This window comes from Onychomys torridus, chromosome 6, assembly GCF_903995425.1.
Source record: "Onychomys torridus chromosome 6, mOncTor1.1, whole genome shotgun sequence".
NCBI lineage: Eukaryota > Metazoa > Chordata > Mammalia > Rodentia > Cricetidae > Onychomys > Onychomys torridus.
In genome coordinates this window covers 98,250,449-98,272,820 of record NC_050448.1, presented here as the reverse complement: position 1 = coordinate 98,272,820, position 22,372 = coordinate 98,250,449, and the positions used below count along the sequence as shown (strand labels likewise).

The 22,372-nt window shown below is 40.8% G+C and overlaps 1 protein-coding gene across 3 annotated transcripts in view; it reads right to left on the bottom strand.

The window, feature by feature from the left end:
* Pde5a (phosphodiesterase 5A) overlaps positions 1-22,372 on the bottom strand; it is a 136,164-nt gene that overhangs the window by 5,163 nt on the left and 108,629 nt on the right. For all 3 annotated transcript variants that reach the window (XM_036191556.1, XM_036191557.1, XM_036191558.1), the window contains exons 15-18: positions 16,050-16,137; positions 12,044-12,144; positions 10,515-10,592; positions 8,480-8,543 (exon numbers count right to left, since the gene is read on the bottom strand). In XM_036191556.1, coding sequence (XP_036047449.1) covers positions 8,480-8,543; positions 10,515-10,592; positions 12,044-12,144; positions 16,050-16,137 — 331 coding nt within the window. The remainder of the gene's footprint in view (positions 1-8,479; positions 8,544-10,514; positions 10,593-12,043; positions 12,145-16,049; positions 16,138-22,372) is intronic.

The window sequence follows — 22,372 nt, the reverse complement described above, 5'->3', positions numbered from 1 at the left end:
ATGTATTTATGTGTACCCCATGCAGACCTGCACTTTCAGAGGTGAGAAGAGGGTGTCAGATTCCCTCGGGATTGGAGTTAGACAGTTGAGAGCTGCCATGTGGGTGCGGGGAACTGAACCTGGGTCGTCTGAAAGAGCAGCAAGTGCTGTCTCTCCAGTCCTGTCTATCTTTAATGACAGTATATACTGTTATTATCACTATAGCTCTGCAGTATAATTACAGTTAGGTATTGTGATACTTCTGGGAATATTCTTATTCCTTAGAATTGCTTTGGCTATTGCTTTTTTAGTTTTATCAAATCTGTCATTGATTTTTCTTTTTAGTTTTTTTTTTTTTTGTGGTGGTGGTGGTGGATAAATGCATAAATATAATTGATAGTGAAAGTATAAAATCTAATGTGAAGCTCCACATTTTCAGAATGGCTATTCTAACTGTATAGAGTTCATTGAGATGCACAATGTGTTAGTTACGTTGCTCTAGGGAAACTCTGCTCTGTGATTCTCCTATTCACCTGCCAAAGTCTCCAAACAGCATCCCTATCTGCCACTGACATTTCAAGTACTACTGGGTCTGCTAGATCATATGGTCCCAGTGGTAGAGTAGCCTGCACAGCAGCCTGGACCTGTTGCAGAGCCTTCTCCCTTTCTAGGACCCCTACAAAGCCAGCAGCTTTCCTTGTCACTTAGTAGATGGACCAAAGTCACACACCCAAGTGAGGAATGTGCTGTCTCCACAATCCCAATAGGCACACTAACTGCTGTATTGCTTTCTTGGTGGTGAGAAAGGCCAGGGGCAATAGCTTATCCTTCACCTTAGAAGGAGTATCTCTGCATGGTCCACACCACTGGACTCCTAAGCATTTCACTGAGGTAGAAGGCCCTTGAATTGTGGTTGGATTTATTCCCATCCTCTGATGTACATATGTGTTACCAACAAGTCTAAAGTGGTTGTTGCCTCCCGCTCACTTGGTCCGATCAGCACAATGTCATCAATACAATGGATCAGTGTGTTATTTGCTGGAAGAGACAGATGATCGAAGTCTTTAAACAAACAAACAAACAACTGTGTGACCTTCCATATTAAACCTAGAATCTCCACTCATTGGACCCTTATTAATAACTCAACCCAATTTAGTTTGTTTCTTCTATCATTGTCCCACACCCTTAAAATCCATTACCACACATATTCCCCAGACTTCTGCTTGAATGAATTAACAAATTCATTAAGCTCTTCTGTGGTATAGTGTACCTCCTCATGAACTACCTTTTCCCTTCATGCTAGGAGCCGGTTTAGCCTCAGGTCTGGTCATAGGTCTAGAAGAAACTATTGGTGTGCCCTGAGGGCCATCAGTATTGTCTTGCCTTGCATCACCTTCAAGGAAGTCACTGCTGGTTCAGTAGACAAAGAAGGACTAATTCCCTCAGGTGAAGTAAGGAAGGGAGGTATTATATATGAGGAGGTCAGATAGGGATGCATCCTCTACCAGCGTGGAGAGACTACTTTTTCTGCTGAAAAAAAAAAAGCCTTTAGAATCTGAGAGTTCAAGTCCTCAGCCTTCCTAGGCTCCTCCTACACATCTCCATCCCAAGTTACAGGATCCAATTCCTTGCCAATCAGTGTCCTTCCTTTAACCGATGACACCCTCTGAGGCTGAGACTTGAATTTTCATTGTAATTCAGCCAATCTTATAATGAGGGTTCAGTTCGACTTTGCACAACTTGAGCTCTGTGGCTGCTGGAGAGAAGACTCTCTTTTCGGGCACACTTAGAAACCTTTAGATTGAGTGTCTCTGGAGCATTGTGTCACAGAGTTCATTGTTTTCCTTTGTCACTGTATGCTGAGATGCTGCTAGGCATCGGGTAATTTTATCAGGCAGCTCATGTTTCCTTCCATCAATATATTCAGAAGTGCTAGAAGTAACCAGCCAACACTGTTGTTATTTTCCCATACGTGTCAAAAATTTTATGCGTAGAGTCACTAAATTCCCTGTTCTTCCCAATAGATCAATAGGGAGAGGAAATGTATTTATCTCAATGCATTCCTTGAATAGTTCACACCATGGATTTTTAATGCTCTCCATGGTTCTAGGAGGCCCTAGTAACGAGTTAGGAAGCCTGTTCCAGATACTTAAAAATTCGTCCTTAATGACTTAGCTGCCTTTAGCCTACCAGCTATGGGTGGGTTAAGACTTCTGTTGGTCTTTTCTGTGTCGAACACACAGATTGCAAGCCCAGTGCCACTTAGAGATCTTTGTCAACAGTTAACTCTGCAGCTCTTACACAATTGAGCCTGTATGATAATGAGTATTCAGAGACGGGTACTGTCTGGGGAGCGCTCACCAACCTAAGACAGAATGCCTGTGTGGCCTGGACAGGTGTCTCCATGACAGGTAAGGTGACCTGCTGTCATCCCACGCAACCTAAGTCAGAAGCTCATTTTTTAGTAAAAGGAGGGACCTGTAGGTCCCTGGCCCCCGTTTTGGGTAACTGTTGCCTTGCTTGCTGACCTTGACCTTGATATCCTCCCTATGCTCATTCCCTGCTAGGTTCCACCCTCCTGAATGCTTAAGGGAAGCTCCTTTCTGTGTATCCAGCATATTGGGCATTAACAGCTTAGAGGCAAGATTGTAAAACATCAGAAGCAGGGTTGGGGATTTAGCTCAGTGGTAGAGCACTTGCCTAGCAAATGCAAAGCCCTGGGTTTGATCCTCAGCTCAAAAAAAAAAAAAAAAAATCAGAAGCAAACTTCTGCCCTCCAGGGTTCTCCTATTGTGCTGTAAGCCTGTATTTAAGACCTCCTTCCTCCTTCAATAAACAGCATTTGGTATTAAAAAAAAATTCATCCTTATAATTCTTTTTCTGTAGAACCACTCCTGGTACCACAATATGCGTTAGGCAGGTTTCTTTGGAGGAACAGAACTGATGGAATGAATACATAGTGGAGTTGCTTACAGGCTGCAGTACAAGAAGTCTAGCAATGGCTGTCTCCCAAGAATCCCGTAGGTGTTCAGTCCACAAGGCTGGGTGCCTAGGCTGATCTTTGGTCAGTGTTGGAATCCCAAAGAAGTAGGTTCTAATGCCAGTGAAGGAATGCCTCAGCAGCAGGAGAGATGAACTTGCTAGCCAGAGTGAGGGTAAGCAGGCAAAAAGCAAAAGCTTCCCTCTTCTATGTCCTTTTATCTGGTCTGCTACCAGAAGATGTGGCCCAGATTTAGGGTGTGCCTTCTGATATCAAATGATTTGGATTTGGGGTGGGTCTTCCAACCTCAAGAAAAGCCTTTAAAGGCATGCCTACTGCTTAGGTTTTAGTTGACTGCATATGCAGTCAAGTTGACAACCAAGATTAGCCATCACATATACTTTTTTGGGTCTGGCTAATCTCACTGTGTCAAGTTTTTATTTGAAAATCCTTTACAATAAAGTTTTAATTATAAGAAGTCTTTTTTTCATGATTTTGTTTTTAAAGTAGATCCTGCTATAGACATGGGGTCAATTACTGTTTCAAGGACTTGGGGAAGAGTGCTTGCCTAACATATGCATAGCCCTGGCTTTCATTCCCAGCACCAAAAATTAACTAAATCCACCAGTGAAATTGCTGCTTTTATTTTTTATTTTAAAGATTTGAAAAAATTTTTATTTATTTATTTATGTGTGTGTGTGTGTGTGTGTGTGTGTGTGTGTGTGTGTGTGTGCGCGCGCGCGCGCTGTGAAATAATCTTTTTGTACACTGTGAAGATGTGTCTCTGGCTAAGGTGCCTTCTGATTGGTTTAATGAAGAGTTGAATGGCCAATAACTAGACAGGAGAGGATAGATGGAACTTCCAGGGAGAAAGAGGATCTCAGGAAGAATCTGAGGCACTCAGATTTAGCCAGTGAGACTCGGAGGGAATTGGGCATACAGTATGGAGGAGAGATAAGAAGCCACATGGCAGAACATAGATTAATATAAATGGGTTAATTTAAGTTATAAGAGCTAGTTGGGAACAAGCCTAAGCTAAGGCCAAACTTTCTTAGTAATAATAAGTCTCTGTGTCATTATTTGGGGGCTGGCAGTCCAAAAAAAGTCTGACAAGAAAGACCTGTTACATATGGGTACCTGTGGGGCTCACAATAGGGTATTGGAGCCTCTGGAACTGGAATTATAGACAGTTATGAGCTGACTGATATAGGTGCTGGAAAGCAAAACCCAGCCTCTAAAAGAAAAAGTGCTCTTAACTGCCAAGCTCTCTCTCCAGTCTAGAAATTATAGTTTTTAAGTTACCCAGAATGAATTAGTCTGTCTCAGAGTGTTCATTTTTGTTTCTGTTTTTGTTTTTTAAATCTAAACGAGGTTAATCTATTTTTACTTCCATAGTCAATTTATTTTAAGATTTCCTTTTTACATTTATTTATTTATTTGTGCGTGTAGTATACACATGCATATGACAAGATGTATGTCTAGAGGTCAGAATATAACATCACAGATAAACTTCAGCACAGTGACAGTGGGTGATTTTTAATACTCTCACCAATAGGTAAGCCATCCAGACAGAAACTAAATAGAGAAACTTTCGAGCTAATTGACATCATAAATCAAATTTGACATTTACAGAACATTAGTTCCAAAACACCAAAGTGTATACTTCCTTCACAGCAGCCCACAGAACTTCCTCCAAAATTGACCACATATTAGGACACTAAGCAAGTCTCAACAAATGTAGGAAAAGTTAAATAGCAACCTTATCCTGTCTGATCACATGATAATAAAACTAGATATCAATAACAGAAATGGCAAAAAGTACGCAAACTTATGGAAACTAAGAAACATACTGCTGAATGACAATTGAGTCATGGAGAAGTCAAAGGAAATTGAAAACTTACTATGTAAGGATGAAAATGAAAACACAACATACTGAAATCTGTGGGAAACCATGAATGCAGAACCAAGTAAAGTTTACAGCACTAAGTGCCTACATAAAAAGAACTGGAGAAATTTCATACTAATAACTTAATTATACTCCTTAAAGCATCAGAAGAAAAAAAATAACAACACTCCAAAAAGGTAGATGGAAATAAATAATCAAACCCAGAGGTGAAATTAATGAAATAAAAATTAAAAACAGAATATAAAGAATCAATGAAATGAAGAGTTGGTTCTTTGGAGAAAACAAACAACATTTTAAAAGTGGATAAACCTTGCCCGGCAGTGGTGGTGCATGCCTTTAATCCCAGCACTCGGGAGGCAGAGGCAGGCAGATCTCTGTGGGTTCGAGGCCAGCCTGGTCTCCAAAGCGAGTTCCAGGAAAGGCACAAAGCTACAGAGAGAAACCCAGTCTCAAAAAAAGGTGTGTGTGTGGGGATAAACCTTTAGCCAAATTAACCCAAAGATAGAGAGGACCCATGAAATTAAAGAATAAGGGGTTGAAGAGATGGCTGAATGCTTAAGAGAAGCAGCTGCTCTTGCAGAGGACCAGAGTTGGGTTCCCAGTGCCGGCATGATGGCTCATAACCATCTGTAACACCAGTACCAAGAAATCTGACACCCTCTTCTGACTTCATGGCACAAGGCAAGCACGTGGTGCATACATACAGACAAAACACTCATACATAAAATAAACCTAATTTTAAAATAGAAAAAAAAAATAAAGATGAAGAGGAAATTCAGAGACTCATAAGCCCAGACCTTAAAAATCTATATTCTAACTGAAAAACATAAAAGAAATGGATGACTCTCTAGACATATATGACCTAACAATGTTAAACTGAGATGAAATAAATAATTTAAATAGGCTCATAACATCCAATGAGATAGAAGCAGTCATGAAAAAAAAATTTCCCAACTAAAAAAAAGTCCAGAGCCATATGGATTCAAAAAAGAATTTTACCATATTTTCAAAGAAGACTAAAAGCAATAGCCCTCAAATTATTCTATAAGATAGAAATGGAAGGATTGCTTCCAATTTTTTAAAAAAAGGCAGTATTACCTTGATACCAATACCAGACAAAGGCTCACCCACAGCAACAGATTATAAGCAAATATATATGATGAACATAGATGTAAATATTCAATAAAATACTTGCAAACCCAATTCAAAAACTCATCACAAAGATTATCCACCATGACCAAGCTAGCTTCATCCAAACGATGCAGGGATGGTTCAGTGTATATAAGTTAATAAATGTAATCCACATGTAAGTAGACTCAAAGACAGAAATCACATGAACATCTTAGACACAGAAAAGGCCCTCAACAAAGTATAACATCCCTTCATAATAAATGTCCTGGGGAACATATACCAACACAATAAAGCAAATTTACAACAAGCCCATGGCGAACGTCATCCTAAATGGACATAAACTCAAAGCATATCCACTAAAATTAGGAATAAGACAAGGATGTCCACTCTCTCCACTCCTATTAAATATAATGCTTGAGGTCTTAATTAGAGCAATAAGACAGAAGAAGGAAGTAAAGGGAATATAGACAGGAGGAAGACGTTAAAGCATCCTTATTTGCAGATGATGCAGTTCCACACATAGAAGACCCTAAAGACTCCACCAGACAACTCCTACAGCTGATGAATACATCCAGCAAAATAGCAGGATACAAAATAACACACAAAATCAAACAGTGAACATACTGAGAAAGAAGGAAAACAATCCCATTCTCAAACACTTAAAAAATGTTTTAGTAAATACAAGGAAGTGAAATAGTTATATAATAAAGTTCTTAAGACACTGAAGAAAGAAAGGAAAAAAGGTACCAGAAGATGGCAACATCTCCCATGCTCATGGATCGGTAAGATTAATACTGGGAAAACAGCCATCCTACCTAAAGGAGTCAGCAGAGTCAACCTAATCCCCATCAAAATTCTAACACAGTCCCTCACAGAAATTGAAAAAATAATCTTAAACTTATACGGAAACACACACACACACACACACACACACACACACACACACACACACAAACAAAAAACCAAACTAACAAACAAAAAAAAACCCATCAGCATAGTTAGAACAATCCTAAACAATATAAAAACTGCCAGAGGTAGCTCAATTCCTGATTTTAAGTTAAACTGATTTGATGCGGGTGGAGGTCAGGGTCCATCCCAAGCTTGGAAGTGTCTTCTACTGCTGTCATTAGAGGCAAGAAGAATAAGATGTACAAAGGGTAGATGCTGCTACTTGTTATGAAAAACACCAGTGCCCCTAGGATGATATCATCGTCACCGTAGCTGAAATGGCAGAAGTAGTAGCAATGTACACTTATGAACTTTGTGCATGATTACTTTGAGCATCTATGTATTGTGTATGAAGCATTGCTATTTAATCATTAAAACAGTGTTATGAAGTATGTGCCACCAGCATCTTATACAAAAATAAATTCAGGTCTACAGTTGAAGTAGCATGTATGGCCTAATGAAAGTCAGTGGCAACAGGATCCTTGAACACCATGTTCTGTGTCTAGCACAGGCTCTCCAATTTCTACATTATACACTTCTGTGAACACCATGGTCCATGTCCAACGCAGGCTCTTCAATTATTATATTGTACTCTTCCCTAAATCTATAAATCACTTCCTGGGGCTTTTTCTTTTAAATTTTATTGTTTTAAATATCTCAAAGGGTTTAATTCAGAAGAAAGTAGCAAGGCAACGCCCCTTATCTCAGAAATGGGCACACAGTCATATTTAATATATAGCAGGAAGCTGTAAAGGTCACCTTTCCAGATAGTGTTGTGGCTAGAACTCTGGGTCTTGCACATGGTAGGCAGGGGCTTTATCCTGAGCCATACCTTCAGTGCACGGGTGAGTTTGTTTCCTCCATATCTGTGTTTCATGAGAAAAGCCACACTTTCTGGATCCATGTTTAAAAGCAGGCCAACAATCTTTGCTTGTGTACTAAGATTCTGAATGCAACCCCCCAAACAAAAGATACAGCATATATAACAATGCATACCGAATCATTTTCAATACCTTTACTCTACTCCCTCTGGAAAATGGTGTGGCAGTTACTTCTCATTTAGAAAGAAGGATCTGTTTCTGGCCTCTTGATCAGATCCTTGCCAACAGTTATTAACATTTCCTACATCTACTTGTTAATGTCTCCTCAGAACAGACGGATAGCCTAACAGCTAAATCACAAGAGAACCTTGCTTCTTCTAATTTTCAAGACTGCAAAAGGTAGATGATTCAAAAATATTCCAGAGTGAGCAAGGAGTAACTAGTACTGGAATTAAACCAGCAGCTAGTTTTATACCATCTTTTTCAATGTATCATACAGATATTAAACATAAGTGAATCAAGAGAGAGAGAGAGAGAGAGAGAGAGAGAGAGAGAGAGAGAGAGAGAGAGATTTTCATGTTCAATTATCTACTTTTAATATTACTTAAAATTAGGGGGAAGTTCCATGACTATTTAGTTGCAAAGCTAGCTTTGGAAAGGACTTTTCTTATCTTGACATCTTAGTACTGCTTTGACCACCACTGAGCAACATACCCGTTGTTGAATAGGCCAAGGCTTCGTAATGGCAGAGAGATCACAGGCAGTCATCAGCATTGCTCTATTAAAGGAAAGAGAAACCCCCAAATCTTGTGAGTATTTATCCTCGGTACGAATAAAAATGTTAAATTAAAATCTACTACTTAACAACAGAAGACCACCATTTTGAAGACCCAAGAACAAACAGGATATATTCATTTAGGAACCTGTCACTGTTTGGTGGTCCCCTGAGTTACTGAGATTTGTCCTTTGGGTAACAGCTTGCCTGATCATTGGTTTTTCCACATTGATAATGAGATCGAATCATACTGATTAATCACAGGGATAACATCACACAGTGATCCTCCTAATGAGGACACTCCTGGTTTAGTGTCTTAATTCATTCACCACCTGCAGGGCTTTCTATGTAACAACTGTTGTATGGTTGAATGGTACATGCTGCAGAGTCTTTTCCAGCAGAAGAATGGAAGAGGGAGATTATGCTATCAGCCCTTCTCTGGTTAGAGTGGTGGGAAGCACCCAGTCCCCAGGCTACAACAATGTAGAACAATGTGCCTTGGAACAGAACAACACAGCTGTGGAAATTACCTTTTGGGGGACAGGGAGGATCTCATGTATTCTGAGATACCTGAAATTCTCTATGTAGCCAAGAACGACCTCCAATTTCTGATCCACCACCAAAGTTCTGGGATCACAGGTATGGGTTGTGACACCTGTTTTATGCTCTGCTAGGGCTTGAACCCAGGCTTTGCGAACATTATAGAAGCATTCTACCAGATGAGCTACATCCTAAACCCAATGTCTGACTTCAGCATTGTCTTTCTCTGAGTCATATTTCCCTAAGTCTGTCTAGCAGTCCCTTTGTTTGGTTTCAAGAAATAGGCAAAAGGGCAAAACAAAAAACAAGCAAATTCCTTGTAATTTGTCCCTCTGGGGGTACTCAACCTAACGCACAGGCTCCGTAACCACACGATGCTAATGTTGCCATGTTCTCTCCTATACTAACTCTGCCACAGGAATGAGTGCATTGGAGGTATTTTTAATCACAGTTGGAACTCACTGTCATAAAGGAGTTCCACCATGCTTGCCAGCATAACTGTGCCTGCCAAAGGTGACTTAACCATAAATGCTGATTACAAACTTCTCTGTGAGAAGGAAAACTGGTTGAAACTTGGAACTTCATTGTAATCTCTCTTTTTTATTATAGAGTGCACGATGGTCATAGGAGTGGGCCTGCACATTTCTAAGGCACTACTTTGAAAAATAAAAGGATATTAAGCATGACTATCCAGTACAGTCAACTAGGCATTTGTATATTGTTTCCTTGTAATTTGTGTTTTTGTTTTGCAGGCTAAGCAATCACAATCTATTTAAAGAAATGCTGACATCAACATTATCTGTAATTCTGCAGTACCTTGAGTTACTAATGAATTTTGTTTTATTGTTTGAGACAGAGCTTCAACGTTTATAGTCCTAGGTGGCCTTGAACTTGTGGTAATTATTTTCCTTCATTCCCCCAAGTGCAGGGACTATGGTGGCATCCTGGTTCTGTTTTACTGATACAAGTTATTGCCATGGCAAAGACAGTGGCAAGTAGCAGCAGAGATCTTATCTATGGCTAGAAGAAGGGAGGAATTGGTGTACCAAAGATGAAAAACACCCATCTTGAAGTGTCCCCCTGAACACTGCTGTGCTGTGGCCTGAGAAAAGTGGACACTTGGCAGTCACCATTATGGTCTCATAATCTATAGGATGTTAAATTTTGCTTTCCATTCCAAAAGATGAGAGGGATGAAACAAAATGGCAATTTCTGGGCCCTAAGTGTTTCAGCTCTTTACTGTACCCATCACTCGGTCTACAACAAAGCAACAATCTATCGGCTTCAACTTGCTGAAGGCCACATTTGGTCCATTGTACAGGAGCAGTGGACAGCCTCAGAAGTCATTATGCATAACAGAAAACCTCAATTAACAACTGCTCTGAGGAAATTAATTGGGTAGCAAAGCTTGCCTGGACAGTAAGGCCAACTTACAGAAATAACTCCTTTTGAAGAGGATCTTCAAAGCTGAATTGATTTTTTCTTATAAGTTCAAAAAATTCTCCCCGTCTCCTTGAAAGACAAGAAAAACATGGTGTTTGTTGTGAGTCCTCAGGCTCTTCTCCCTTGGTCTAAAGACTCATGGAATATATACTTGAGGAAGATCTCTATTTCCCCATCCCACAACCAACAAAGCTTCATCAGCGTCAGTACTCTCCCTTTATTTCCCTGGTCTACTTTTGGTGGAAATTATTTAAAGCCACATTGCTTTGAACTTTAGATTACAAATAATTTCAACTCAGGAATATTTTTTATTAAAGGATAAAATAGTGTGAATTAAAATGTGATGTTGAGAGTGATTTAAGATCTAAGTGTGTAGGGCAAGAGGGTCTAAGGTTTCTAACTCAGCCACATCTTGCTTCAGAATTTTTAAAAAAGGCAATGAAGATGTTAAATGCTTTGGAAGCAAAGAGCAAGTATTAGATAAAATTTCCTGTCATTCACGGACATGAGAGTTATCTGTGCCTAGCAAATACTTCCTATGAGTCCAACATTAGTAAGTACCTTGAGAAATGAGACCAAACAAAAGATAAACTTATATGATAAAATGGACTATTTATGACTAACTATTTAAAATGGAAGTTCCACATATAGAGAAGAAACTCACATGGTATAAAACGTGGGAAACCTATGCAAACCAAGATATTTTTCAAGTTCTTTGTGATTTGATGATCAGTATTCTGAAATTACTTTTGAACAGTCTGAAGTTTGCTGCATTTTTGTCTATTCTGGCTAACCTTAAACTGACCCAGACTTCAATGAAGCAGACACACTCGTATTTGCTAACACCGAGCAGTTGATATGCAGTGTAACTTGTGTGTGCCGGTCAGTCATTTAACTCCGCATGGGAAAGACTAACACCATGGCTGTGGATCTTTGTGTCAAGGGAGAGAGCTCCACACTGAGAGGAAGCCTGGGGCAGGTGATCCCACACCTACATTAGAGGTCTCAATCTATAGGCTGGAAGCTGACAAGCATTTTCTAGCTTTTCGAGAAGCACAGTAATCATGCCAAGTGCAATCGGAAACAGCACTGTCTCACACTAGAACAGCTTCACGAGTCTACATTAACACTCCTGCCAAAGGCAAATGAAAAGAAGGGAGGATTATTTTCAGTGTTCTTCACTGCCCACCTAGGCTTGGGTGGCAATATAAAGGAATCATGAGTGGGCAGAGATTGGCGAGTGAGGGGAAGAGTAAAACAAGCAGCCTTTAGAATGGTCACACTGGATCCGTCATGATGCCCCAAGGCAATTTCAGAGACATGGCAAGAGAAGAGCATCATGAACCACCCCATGCTACTGTCTGGAGCAGTGAGTGCACAATGCAGTGGACTCCTTTGACTTTAAAATTTTCCAGTTTTGGTAGCTGTGTCCGGATGCTTGTTTTGAAAGGGATTTCCCAGTGTGGATATGAAAACATTTTCAAGACCTGTTTTGGAGGGCATCTCTTCTTGAAACTTACTTAATGTACAGTGCTAGGTCTGTAGCTAAAATGGCTTGCTTGATTATTTTCAGTGTGGTCTTATATTCTTCAATGGAGAGGCCACTGAGAATCTGGTTGCCCTTTATGTAAAAAGAAAAACATGGTTAGTATTCTACCCTCTCTTGAGAACAAACTCTGAAGATAGTCACATGACTTAAACACATGCCTAGTATTCTGAGCCTGCTTTTTAAAGGGTATATTCTATGAAGTAGTATCTTTCCTATTCCTTCTCACCATGTACACCCTGTCATGTAAGATAAGAACAGCCACATGACATTATCTCTGCTTCTGTACATGTGTATTTCCAACTCATAATCTCCTTGAGACTGAGTTGAAATCTAAAAACTATGTAAGTATGTCCCTTTCCTTTGGGCAGATCAACTACTATAATAGAAAAAAAGTGAAAGTGAAAACTCAAGATCATACCAATAAATATGAGTGGAGTTGTGAAATTTTGGGGTAACTGATTATTAAAGAGACACTCCTTTTGGCTTCTGTAGCAAACTTGGCAGGTAGCATTTCTGGCTCACGTTTATAAATCTTAACCAATACTGAGAACTGTATGTGTCCCTTATGAACACGACACTATAGATGGTTAGCAGGTCTGAGCCACAGGTGCTTACTAGCTGGTGATCTAAGAAAGCATGAGCTCAAAGGTCTGCAAAGGATGCTGGGAAGGGAGCAACCCCTATGCTGAGAACAGGAAAACAGTTTCCCAGGGAAGAACACACCAACACGTTATTCAGTGCTGAATGGTCAGCCCTGAAAACTTACATACAAGCAACATTATACAGATTAAACAGATTATGTTTACATGTCTAATAATACACACACACACACACACACACACACACACACACACACACACACCACCCCAATAATTAATTTTAAAAGGGGCTATGATTTTGAAAGAGAGCCAGGAGGGATAGATGGGAGAGTTGGAAGGAAGGAAAAGAAAGAAGAAATGGTGTAATTATATTATATCCTTCAAAAGAATAATAAAAAAAACATTCTAATTTTTTCCATGTACTATTTATGCAGGAATTTTTGTAGATCATATTTCCCATATTAGTAAAATATTTTTCGGAAAAAGGGGGGGCAAAGGGGCAATCCATGGATACATCACTGAAAGTTTTTGTGACATAACATCTTGTAATTTTGGTCTGTAATTTAAAGCAGAGTGGCTCTTTGATCCCGTCCTAAACAAAGCACAGAGCTCAGCCACTCCAGATCCACTCCAAGTGTGCGAACCGAATCCCATGGCTTTCTAAGTCTCTGAGCTTTAGAAATGAGATCTGGAGGCGAAGAATGAGGTGAGGGAATTGCTGGTTTGCTCGGCTCGGGGAAAAGACCGTGATTAGGGACTAATGAGATTCACGAATTAAATCAAAGGCCAAATTTGTGGTTACAACCACAATCATGATTCTAAAATATTTCATCATTTTAGAACTGGGCCAAATGAAACTATTCAGAAAACATTTGATGCTTTTATTTACTTTTAAGATAAAACAATTGCCAGGAGAAACTGAAATATTTTGATACTGCAGTCCCAGTTTTTCCCCAAAGAGTTCAATCTGTATTTTTTTATTTAATTGTGCTTACAAAGATAAACTACACAGACAGCTCTTATAACTTAAGCCAGCTAAATGTACAGCCAGATTTCTTGTAAGCTATGCTAAGAGCATATTATATAACAATTTACATATTTAACAAAAGAAGTATGATGGGAAATATTTAATATACCTTTTAAAAGGTTAGTAATTTTCTTTGCTTTGGAACTGAACTTGAAATAAGACACCAGCAGGATGTTTTTGGGTAGGGTGTGGTAGCACACTCCTGTAATCCCTGCACTTGGGAGGTAGAGGCAGAGGATTAGGGGCTTATGATTAGTTTTCAGCTATTCGGTGAGAGAGGCCAGCAACCCATGTTAAAAAAAAAAAAAATCAACCCAAAAATAAATAAAAAGCTTTAGCTACAGAGCATTTTCCCAAAGAAAGTACAGATATTTCTACTGTAACACACATATGTTTCTTCAGTTTCAATTTTGGGAAATTATACACTAAAAATAACATAATGTATGGGAAAAGCAGTGTTGGGACAGATCACTCAAAACCTATGCCACTCTGGAACCAGAGCACAAAGCACAGCAGAGAGGTCCTCTCCGGAGGTGAGTGGGCCCAGCAGGCATGGAGGCTCCCTCCAAATGCACTAAAAGCACACAAGAGCAGGAGAAGAAAATGCTGGGCTGTGGGACGTGAGGCAGTGTATATGGTATTTGATGGGAAAGGCAGAGCCTTGTCAAAAGCCTCACACAGCCTGGAGTGGAGGGCACAAGAGCCTGCTTCTCACTCTTCAAATACTTTCTTACTAAATACCAGAATCTAACAGCTCCCATAATTCTTACACTGCTCACCCTAGACAACACATTAAAATGATACCAATCACATATCAACTAATTCACGATATATGTTACAGCAAACATTCTATTAAGCCTCACATAAACTTTCTGAAGAAGGAGCCAAAAAAGGTTGTATAACTTTTTTTTTGTGGGGGGGCAGTGTTGGGGAGGTCCAACCCAGTGCCTTACATGTGCAAAACACTCTACCTCTGAGCTGCAACCCAAGTTGCACACTCCCTAACTTTTTAGTTACCCTAAGATATTGTGGAAGAGGTGAGAATTCCCTTTGCCTCCAGTAGGAGAGAGACCCTGTGTATGTCTCCTATGTTCAGTGGGGGAGGTGGGACTAGAATGGACTTGTGATGCATCCTGCCCAGGAAGTCTCAAGGCAGGACCAGATTGGCTGGCCATTCTGTAGCTGATGTGGAGTATCTTCACAAGGGTGCTCTGCAGGGATGACAGAATTACAAATGCCTACCAGGTACAAAGAGTGGTACAATGTCAGTTGGTAGGAAAGGCCAGACCTCTTTTCTTGCCCATTCTACTTTCCTTTTCTCCAGTTGAAGAGGTAGAAAACAGCACAGAGGCTTGGGAGAAAGGAAGGAGTTAGAAGAAATGCACAGCAATGAACAGGAAATACTTGTGGGGCAGTAACGGAAGAAATTGGCCTCAGTGTGAACTATTATCCTGGAGCAGCCATTTTGGTCTGTGGCAGGAGAGCAGTATATTCTATGGTTGGATGTAATAATAGTGACCAGAATGTGACCCCTAGTTCTCCCTTAGCATTCAGGGAAAAACTAGACCCAACCCTAGCAAACATGAAAACACTGTGATAAAATTGCCTGAGATTATGAATCATGTATTGTGACTATTTAATGTAATAGCAAAAACTTTTTTTTTCTTATAAAGTTAACACAGACAGGCAACAAATAACATGAATAATTAACAATCCAAAAAGAAAAATAAAAACTACCACCAGTTTCATTAGACAACTCAATCCAGTTAATGTTCTGATACCCGTTCTGTCAATGGTCTGTTCCTAAACATGTGTGTTTACTTAGCAAACTACCACCAGTTTTCTCCCACTTACTAATATTCACGTATCCAAGTTGTCAAACAGCTTTCTCATTCCTGGAGAGAACAGTCTGTGAGCAGCTAGGAGCTCCAACAAAACAGACCGGGATACAGTTGAGGAGAAAAACTCCTGGTTAGCAGCTACAAGGTCCTAGGTTTGATCCCAGCACAGCCCAAAGGAAAGGAAGGAGAAGAAACAGATACTGATCTGTATGTACCACTTCATTTCTTTAAAAAGTTGAGCAGGAGCCATAAAGCACCAGTATTGTTTCTAGTTTGAAGTAATCAAAGATCAGTGATCAAATTCCCTTCATGGGCAACATTAGATAGTTCTTACTGTCCAGAAGTGAGGCGGTAAGAGATGTCAAATGTTTTGGCTATTCCTTCCTTACCCAAAAAGGAATAGAGAAAGTTCAAGAATTTATGATGCTGGGAAGAAGTCCAAAACCTAAAAATAAAACTGCATTTATAAAGCTCTCTTTTAAGGTTCATGACAATAAACGCTGTACTTACTGGGCTGTTTAGGATCATCAAACACTGATCAAAATGATGGTGTTCCATGATGGAGTGGCAGTACAGCTGGGCCAGTGGGTGTTCACTCCTGAGTGATTATGTTGAAGAAAGAGAGAAAGAAAAGGTTGCCAAATGTGTTTGTCACTTCACCAGTTCATTATCACTATTAACCGAAATTATCTCAAAACTAACCACACTAATAATTTTCTCCCCTGCTGAGGCGCGTCGGGTAATCGCTCAGAAATAAGTACTGACGCAAAGCATTTTCAAACAAGGATGCTTCTGGTTCAAAGACCAGGGTCACTGGTTTGAGTATTGAAAACAACAGATGTGAGGAACAAGGGCAGAAGACGGCTAGCCCTAGGCACAGCCATGTACCACTCCACAATATCTAAGTGTTATTGTATTGGTTTTCATTTTCCACGCGGCAACTGACGTTAGATCTGGAACAAATCCGTGTTGCTGTTTCCTCTGCCCGGCTCAGGCTGAAGGTTAGTTTATCCGTGTGCGCCTACATATGAGGAAAGAAGCCACTGTGATGGGATGTGTGTGAGTGATGGACAGCAAGACAAGGGGTCAGTAAGCACACAGCCCTGGAAAGAGGGGAAGAGTGAAGGAGTGGGGAGAGCAGGAAGGAGGATGCTGAGTCACAAGGGTTGTCTGAGTGCAGGCAAGCTTTCTCAGCTGAACTCGGGGGAAGCAGTGTAGACTTCCTGCTGGGTGCATAGAGGGGGAGTGTACTGTTTACTGTATGTGTGGGACAGTGGCACAGGACAACTTCTAAAGCAGGACAGGAAGAGTCCTCCACTTCATTTCTCATGACCCTTCCCCTGTGAAAACCCACACTTTTCATGATTCCTTCTCAAAGCGACAAAAGCATTCTGTGATTCTTAAAATTTATAGGGATGGGGTTTATGAACTGCAAAGTCCCACAATACTGCTAGAAAATACGAATGTGCAACCTCGCCTATTTCTATTGTTTAAATTGTTGTCTATCTTGCCGACTTAATGCCGCTCTGGACATGACCTTTCCCAATCCTTGGCTACTTTTATTCTTCACTCCACCTATTTGATGACCTATACCACGGACCTGGAGCCGAGCTCAGTGTAAGAAAATGAACAGACAATGAACCGAGTTGCCTGGAAGGACTTGTTAAAAAGGGTTTGCTGTGATGTGCGGACTACCACAGGTCAGGTAGGGCACTCTGTGATACTGGAGTGCCTCCGTGAAGGCGGTGGCAGCCAGGAGGAGAGTTATCTTAGAGATGCTGTGGCGGTGGATCACATGGCAGCTGGCAAGGACTTGGCCTGTGATGAGATCAGGCGTCTATGACCTCTCCTCTGAATCTTTCCATGGACTCCCTGTTCTTCTCTGTTCTTTCATATTCAACTCAACTTCACTAGCGTAACGACCACGTCCCTCGTTCGCTTCAGGAATAAGGAGAGAAAAGCCTTCAGGTGTCATTATTCTTGTTTACAAAAGAATTAAGGAGCATGATGACAATGAAAGCAGGGCGGTACAGTAGGGAAACTGAGGCTAGAGGGGCTTTAGTCAGAGGCCAGCCTAGAATACAAAACGGGAACATGTCCTGGAACCTACCAGCCAACCAGCCAACCAGCCAACCAACCCTCATAAATGTAAAGCCCCAAACTTAGAAGTTAGCAGACACATTGTTAGCATCTGATCGGATCTGCCCAGCACCTGCCATTAAATCTTTCACCTCATCAGACTATAAACCTTTTGAATTTGCTAACATCTGTTCATCCCGGTGTAAGAGTCTCCATTTATCAAGAGCCTGTAACATGGCAGGCAGTGTGCCATTTGGTTTATCATTGTTGTATTTCAGTGTGTAAGTACTGTATCAGAATCCTCACACCCACCTCTCACTTCAGCCAGGGACAGAGCGTTTCATTCATACTTTAACAGACACGACACAGGTGTCAATCAGAAAGCTCTCTACTTTGTCCTGGTCCGCCCTAGGTACCTCTCATCTGACCCTACAGCGGGTGCCTGTGGGGGTGAACTGGTGAACTGCACACTCACTGACCAGTGTAGATGAGTTAAGGCCTGGGGAACACTACCTTCTGCCTTAAAGCTGAATGGCTCGGGGTCTCCTTCTATAAGCTTCCTCCAAATCACCTCTGGCAGGATTGAGTACCAGTTGCTCATACATAGGAGTGTATATCTGGATAATATCCCTCCTTCCCTGGTTCGTTCCAGGCCTTTCTTTGTGCTTCTTGAGGCCCTATTCACCAGTAAGCTATGCACACACCAACTTTTATCTCCAGCTAGGGCTTCAGCGGGACCTAGGTCAAGTGTATCCTCTCACTGTCACGGAGCCGCAGGGTCCTATGCAATGTCTGTCCACTGACCTAGCTGGGAGCTGGTGTAGGAAATGCAATTACATGGATATAATACAAACCAGTCAGAACTTCAAACGTACTTCCCGTTTTTAGATGAAGCAGAAAGAACTGCTTCAGATTAGAGAGGATTTGGGGCTTGTGAGACAGACAAATGCCAAAATGTGTTTGTCTTTACTTACATTCTAAAAATACAAATTCATGAATCAAGCAATGGGTGAAAAATGCCTCAGATTTCCTGTTTACAAAAAAAAAAAAAAAAAAAAGCATGGAAACCCAAGTATTCATGTTGCCTCTATTTAAGGCACACCAGAAGGACCTATTTAGACCTATTTAACCCACTACGGCTGTGGAATTTCATTCCCACGCTGATGTCAGTGAGTGTTAATGGACTGGCATACTCTCTCTGTGTTTTCCTGTCTTGAACAGTTATTGGTCTATCTTGGACAGTGGTATTAGGAAATATACTAGAAACAGACAGCCTTAAAAACTGATTCAAAATAAACGTCCTGTGAGAAAAACAGTGCTGTCTCCCAGGCTTCTTTTTCACAAGCACAAACAGCATTCTTGATTCCGTCTGTCGGCCATATGGACCCTGGGTTGGAATCTCCACTGCTCTGTGACCCGTATCCCTGCTTCTTCACGCTCATTACAGCGCACTGTGGTTGTTGCAATTTTTTAGATTGGAAGTCATGCTTTTTTCCCTTTCTTCATGCCTACATCTAGCTTCCCTACATTAAATTACCATCCTTCCTCGGCCTCTTCCCCTCCACTCAGTGTGACTGTTAGTTCACACCTGGCTTGTTGTGGCAGTTTCCCAATTGAGCTCTCTGGTTCTCATTTCAGTCTGTTTACCATGTGGTTCATGCTGTGACTTTCTTCCTAAATAATGTTTTTATTGCCTATGGCAACAATTCCTTTTACAAATTCTATCAATCTTAGTATATACCACTGAGTGTTCCATCCCTCCCTTGAGGGGGTCCTGTGGCTCCTGCCAGTCTGTTTTCTTGCTGTCTACCACTGCTGTGCCGTGAAGTGCCCACTTCACAGCATCCTGGAATATCCTTGTCCTTCAGCTGACAGTCCACCCACTTTCAGCATCCAGCATTAAGTCTCATTTTCTCTATGAATAGTGGATATGGACAACACGATGCTTGGCCAAACTCCTTCTCCGATGGACACTTGAAGTCCACTTCATTAGATGACTCAGGACTCACTAATTTCCTTCACTGCCATTCCAAGGGTCAGGAACTGCAGGCCAGGACCACATTGTACATGTAACTAGCTCTCTTTCTGCTTAGCAAAGAACTAAAACTCTAGCAATTGCTCATCATGCATAAGCCTAACATACTAGCATACTTTGGCTGAATCATTCCATAATCATTGGACTTGAAACTAAGCACATATAAGTCCTATGATATTGACTACAGGTCTGATATAGAAAGTTTCTCTATAATGCAAGTTTTATGACTAATTTTAAGTGAATGTTTGTTCTTCAGCTACTGTGTTCTAACCACCACTCATTTTGTTTTATTGTTTTGAGGTAGAGACTTGTGTAGCTCAGGCTAGCCTCACACTTGCTATGTAGCGGAGGTTAATCTTGAGCTTCTGATTCTCCTGCCTCTGCTGCCTGAGTCTGGTTTATATGGTGCTAAGGATCAAACCCAGGGCTTCATGAATACTTAGGCAAGCACTCGACCAACTGAACTACAGCCACAGTCTATACCAGTGCTTGGCGGTTCACCTGAGAGCATCTATCACAGGATACCAGTGGGACGCCCTGGTGATGGCAGTCTTCTGAAGGGAGGGAGGGAGAAGAGAGGAAGGGCCAACAGTGGGCCAAGGGATAGCCTCCTACTCAAGGAAAACCTTACATCAAAGTAGTTTTCTCAAATCACTTAAGAGGAAGAAGGATTTCAGTTTCTGACTCTATAACCCATGGACACCTCCTTCCATTACTCGAACATTTCCTTCTTGGTGACTAACTGCTCTTATTTCTCTATCTTCTTTATATTTATTTTTCTATTTTTTTTTACTATGTGTCAGTCTGGACACTTCATGGGTTCTGGGTACTGTATGCCCCTCTAGAAGTCAGAACTTTATATAGGGTTGCTTACAGTATCTTACTACCTCAAGTGCCCACTTGTGAAGCAAATCCTACTTTAAATATCAGTTTTTACCAGCAAAGAAGGAAAAAGACCCGTTTTCCTTTACTCAAAACACAAGGATGAAGAAATAACAGTCTCTGAACTGTTTAGCTTTTTCTAGAGTTATTGCTTGGTTAATGTCCTACTTTGTGTGTGAGAAAGTGAGATTCTACAATCCATGTGTTGTGTAGTGTTGGCCCTATAGCTGGGATTTTTACTCTGAGCTCTTTGGGGGCCTGCCACCCAGCCCCCAGGTAAATACACGGAACCTGATTCTTACTTATGAATGCCCCACCTTAGCTTTGTTTATTTCTTGCCAGTTTTTCTTTTATACTTAAATTGTCCATCTATCTTTTGTGTCTGGGCTTTTTTCTTTCTCTATTATGTATGCCTTTCTTTACTTCTTACTCCATGGCTTGCTGGGTAGCTGGGTGACTGGCCACTGATGTCCTCCTCTCCTGCTCCTTTTTTTTGCTCCTCAATCTCTCTTCCCAGATTTCTCCTTCTATTTATTCTCTATGCCTGCCAGCCCTGCCTATCCTTCCTCTGGCCTAGCTATTGACCATTCTGCTCTTTATTAGACCAACCGGGTGTTTTAAACAGGCAAAGTACACAGTTGCACAGAGTTAAACAAATTCAACATAAAAGAATGCAACACATCTTTGCATCATTAAACAAATGTTCTACAGCATAAATGAATGTAACACATCTTCAACTAATATTCTACAACAGACTCCCTGTCCCTCCAGGATGTTTTTTTTACCTAAAGAGAAGATGCCATCTCTCCAGAAGCTCTTCTGGTTAATAATAGGGTTTTTTTTAATAGTTTAATAATAGTTATTTTTAAATAAAAGAAAAAAGTTGCAATTTTTTTCTTCACTTATATAGAGGAACATAAGAGCAATGTCTATAATAGTTAACCGTATATATACTAATAACACAATATTCCTTTCTGAACTAGGCAGGGAGTATAGCCATGCTATACAGACTGACACACTGTGGATCCTTTCCTGTTGCTCTCTTTTGTCAATAATGTTTATGTGACACTTGGGATCACAAATAAGGCACAGGGACACAGGACATGTCACCAAGTGTCTTCTCCAAATCTTTAGGTTTTCAGGTAGAAAAAGCCAGTCTGTGACAGGGCAAGGATGTTCTCTCTTATTTCATGAAGGGCAGCACAGGACATGGTTGTTTGCCTACTAGAATTCTTACAGGACGTCTTCTGTTAGTCACATGAAGGGACCGGCGACCAGTGAGCTTTCTCACACACCCTGGAGACACCTGGAACTCCCCTGTGAGACTGGCTCACTTACAAAAACACTCAGTAGTAAGAGATTCTGTCATTAAAACAGACTTTTCAACTGTTAGTTTTATCAGCTCAGTTGCCATCACAAAATGCCACCTAAATGTTGGACCTTGAAGGTACCTGAAGACTCTTGTCCCAGTGGTTAGAATCTCACTAGTAAGATCAGTCTACGAGAGTGTCAACACTTGCTACAACTCTAGTAACTAGGCTAGGATTTATCACAATAGACACTAAACGTTTCACTTGGTGGTAATGTGTGTGGTCTTTGGAAACGTACACCAACTTTGTGATATGGGGATGCCATCATCTCCATTTTAAAGGAAATTAAGGTCTAGAGAAATCAGCCTCCTTGTCCAAGGCTACACAGGAACTCAGGCAGAGCCACAGCCTGACCACAGAGCCTATGTTCTCTAACACTGTGTTAGAACATCCACTAAAACTAAAATGTCCCTTGAGCATCATAAGTAAGCAGGGCCATACTAAGCACTTCTTCAAATGTCTTTCTA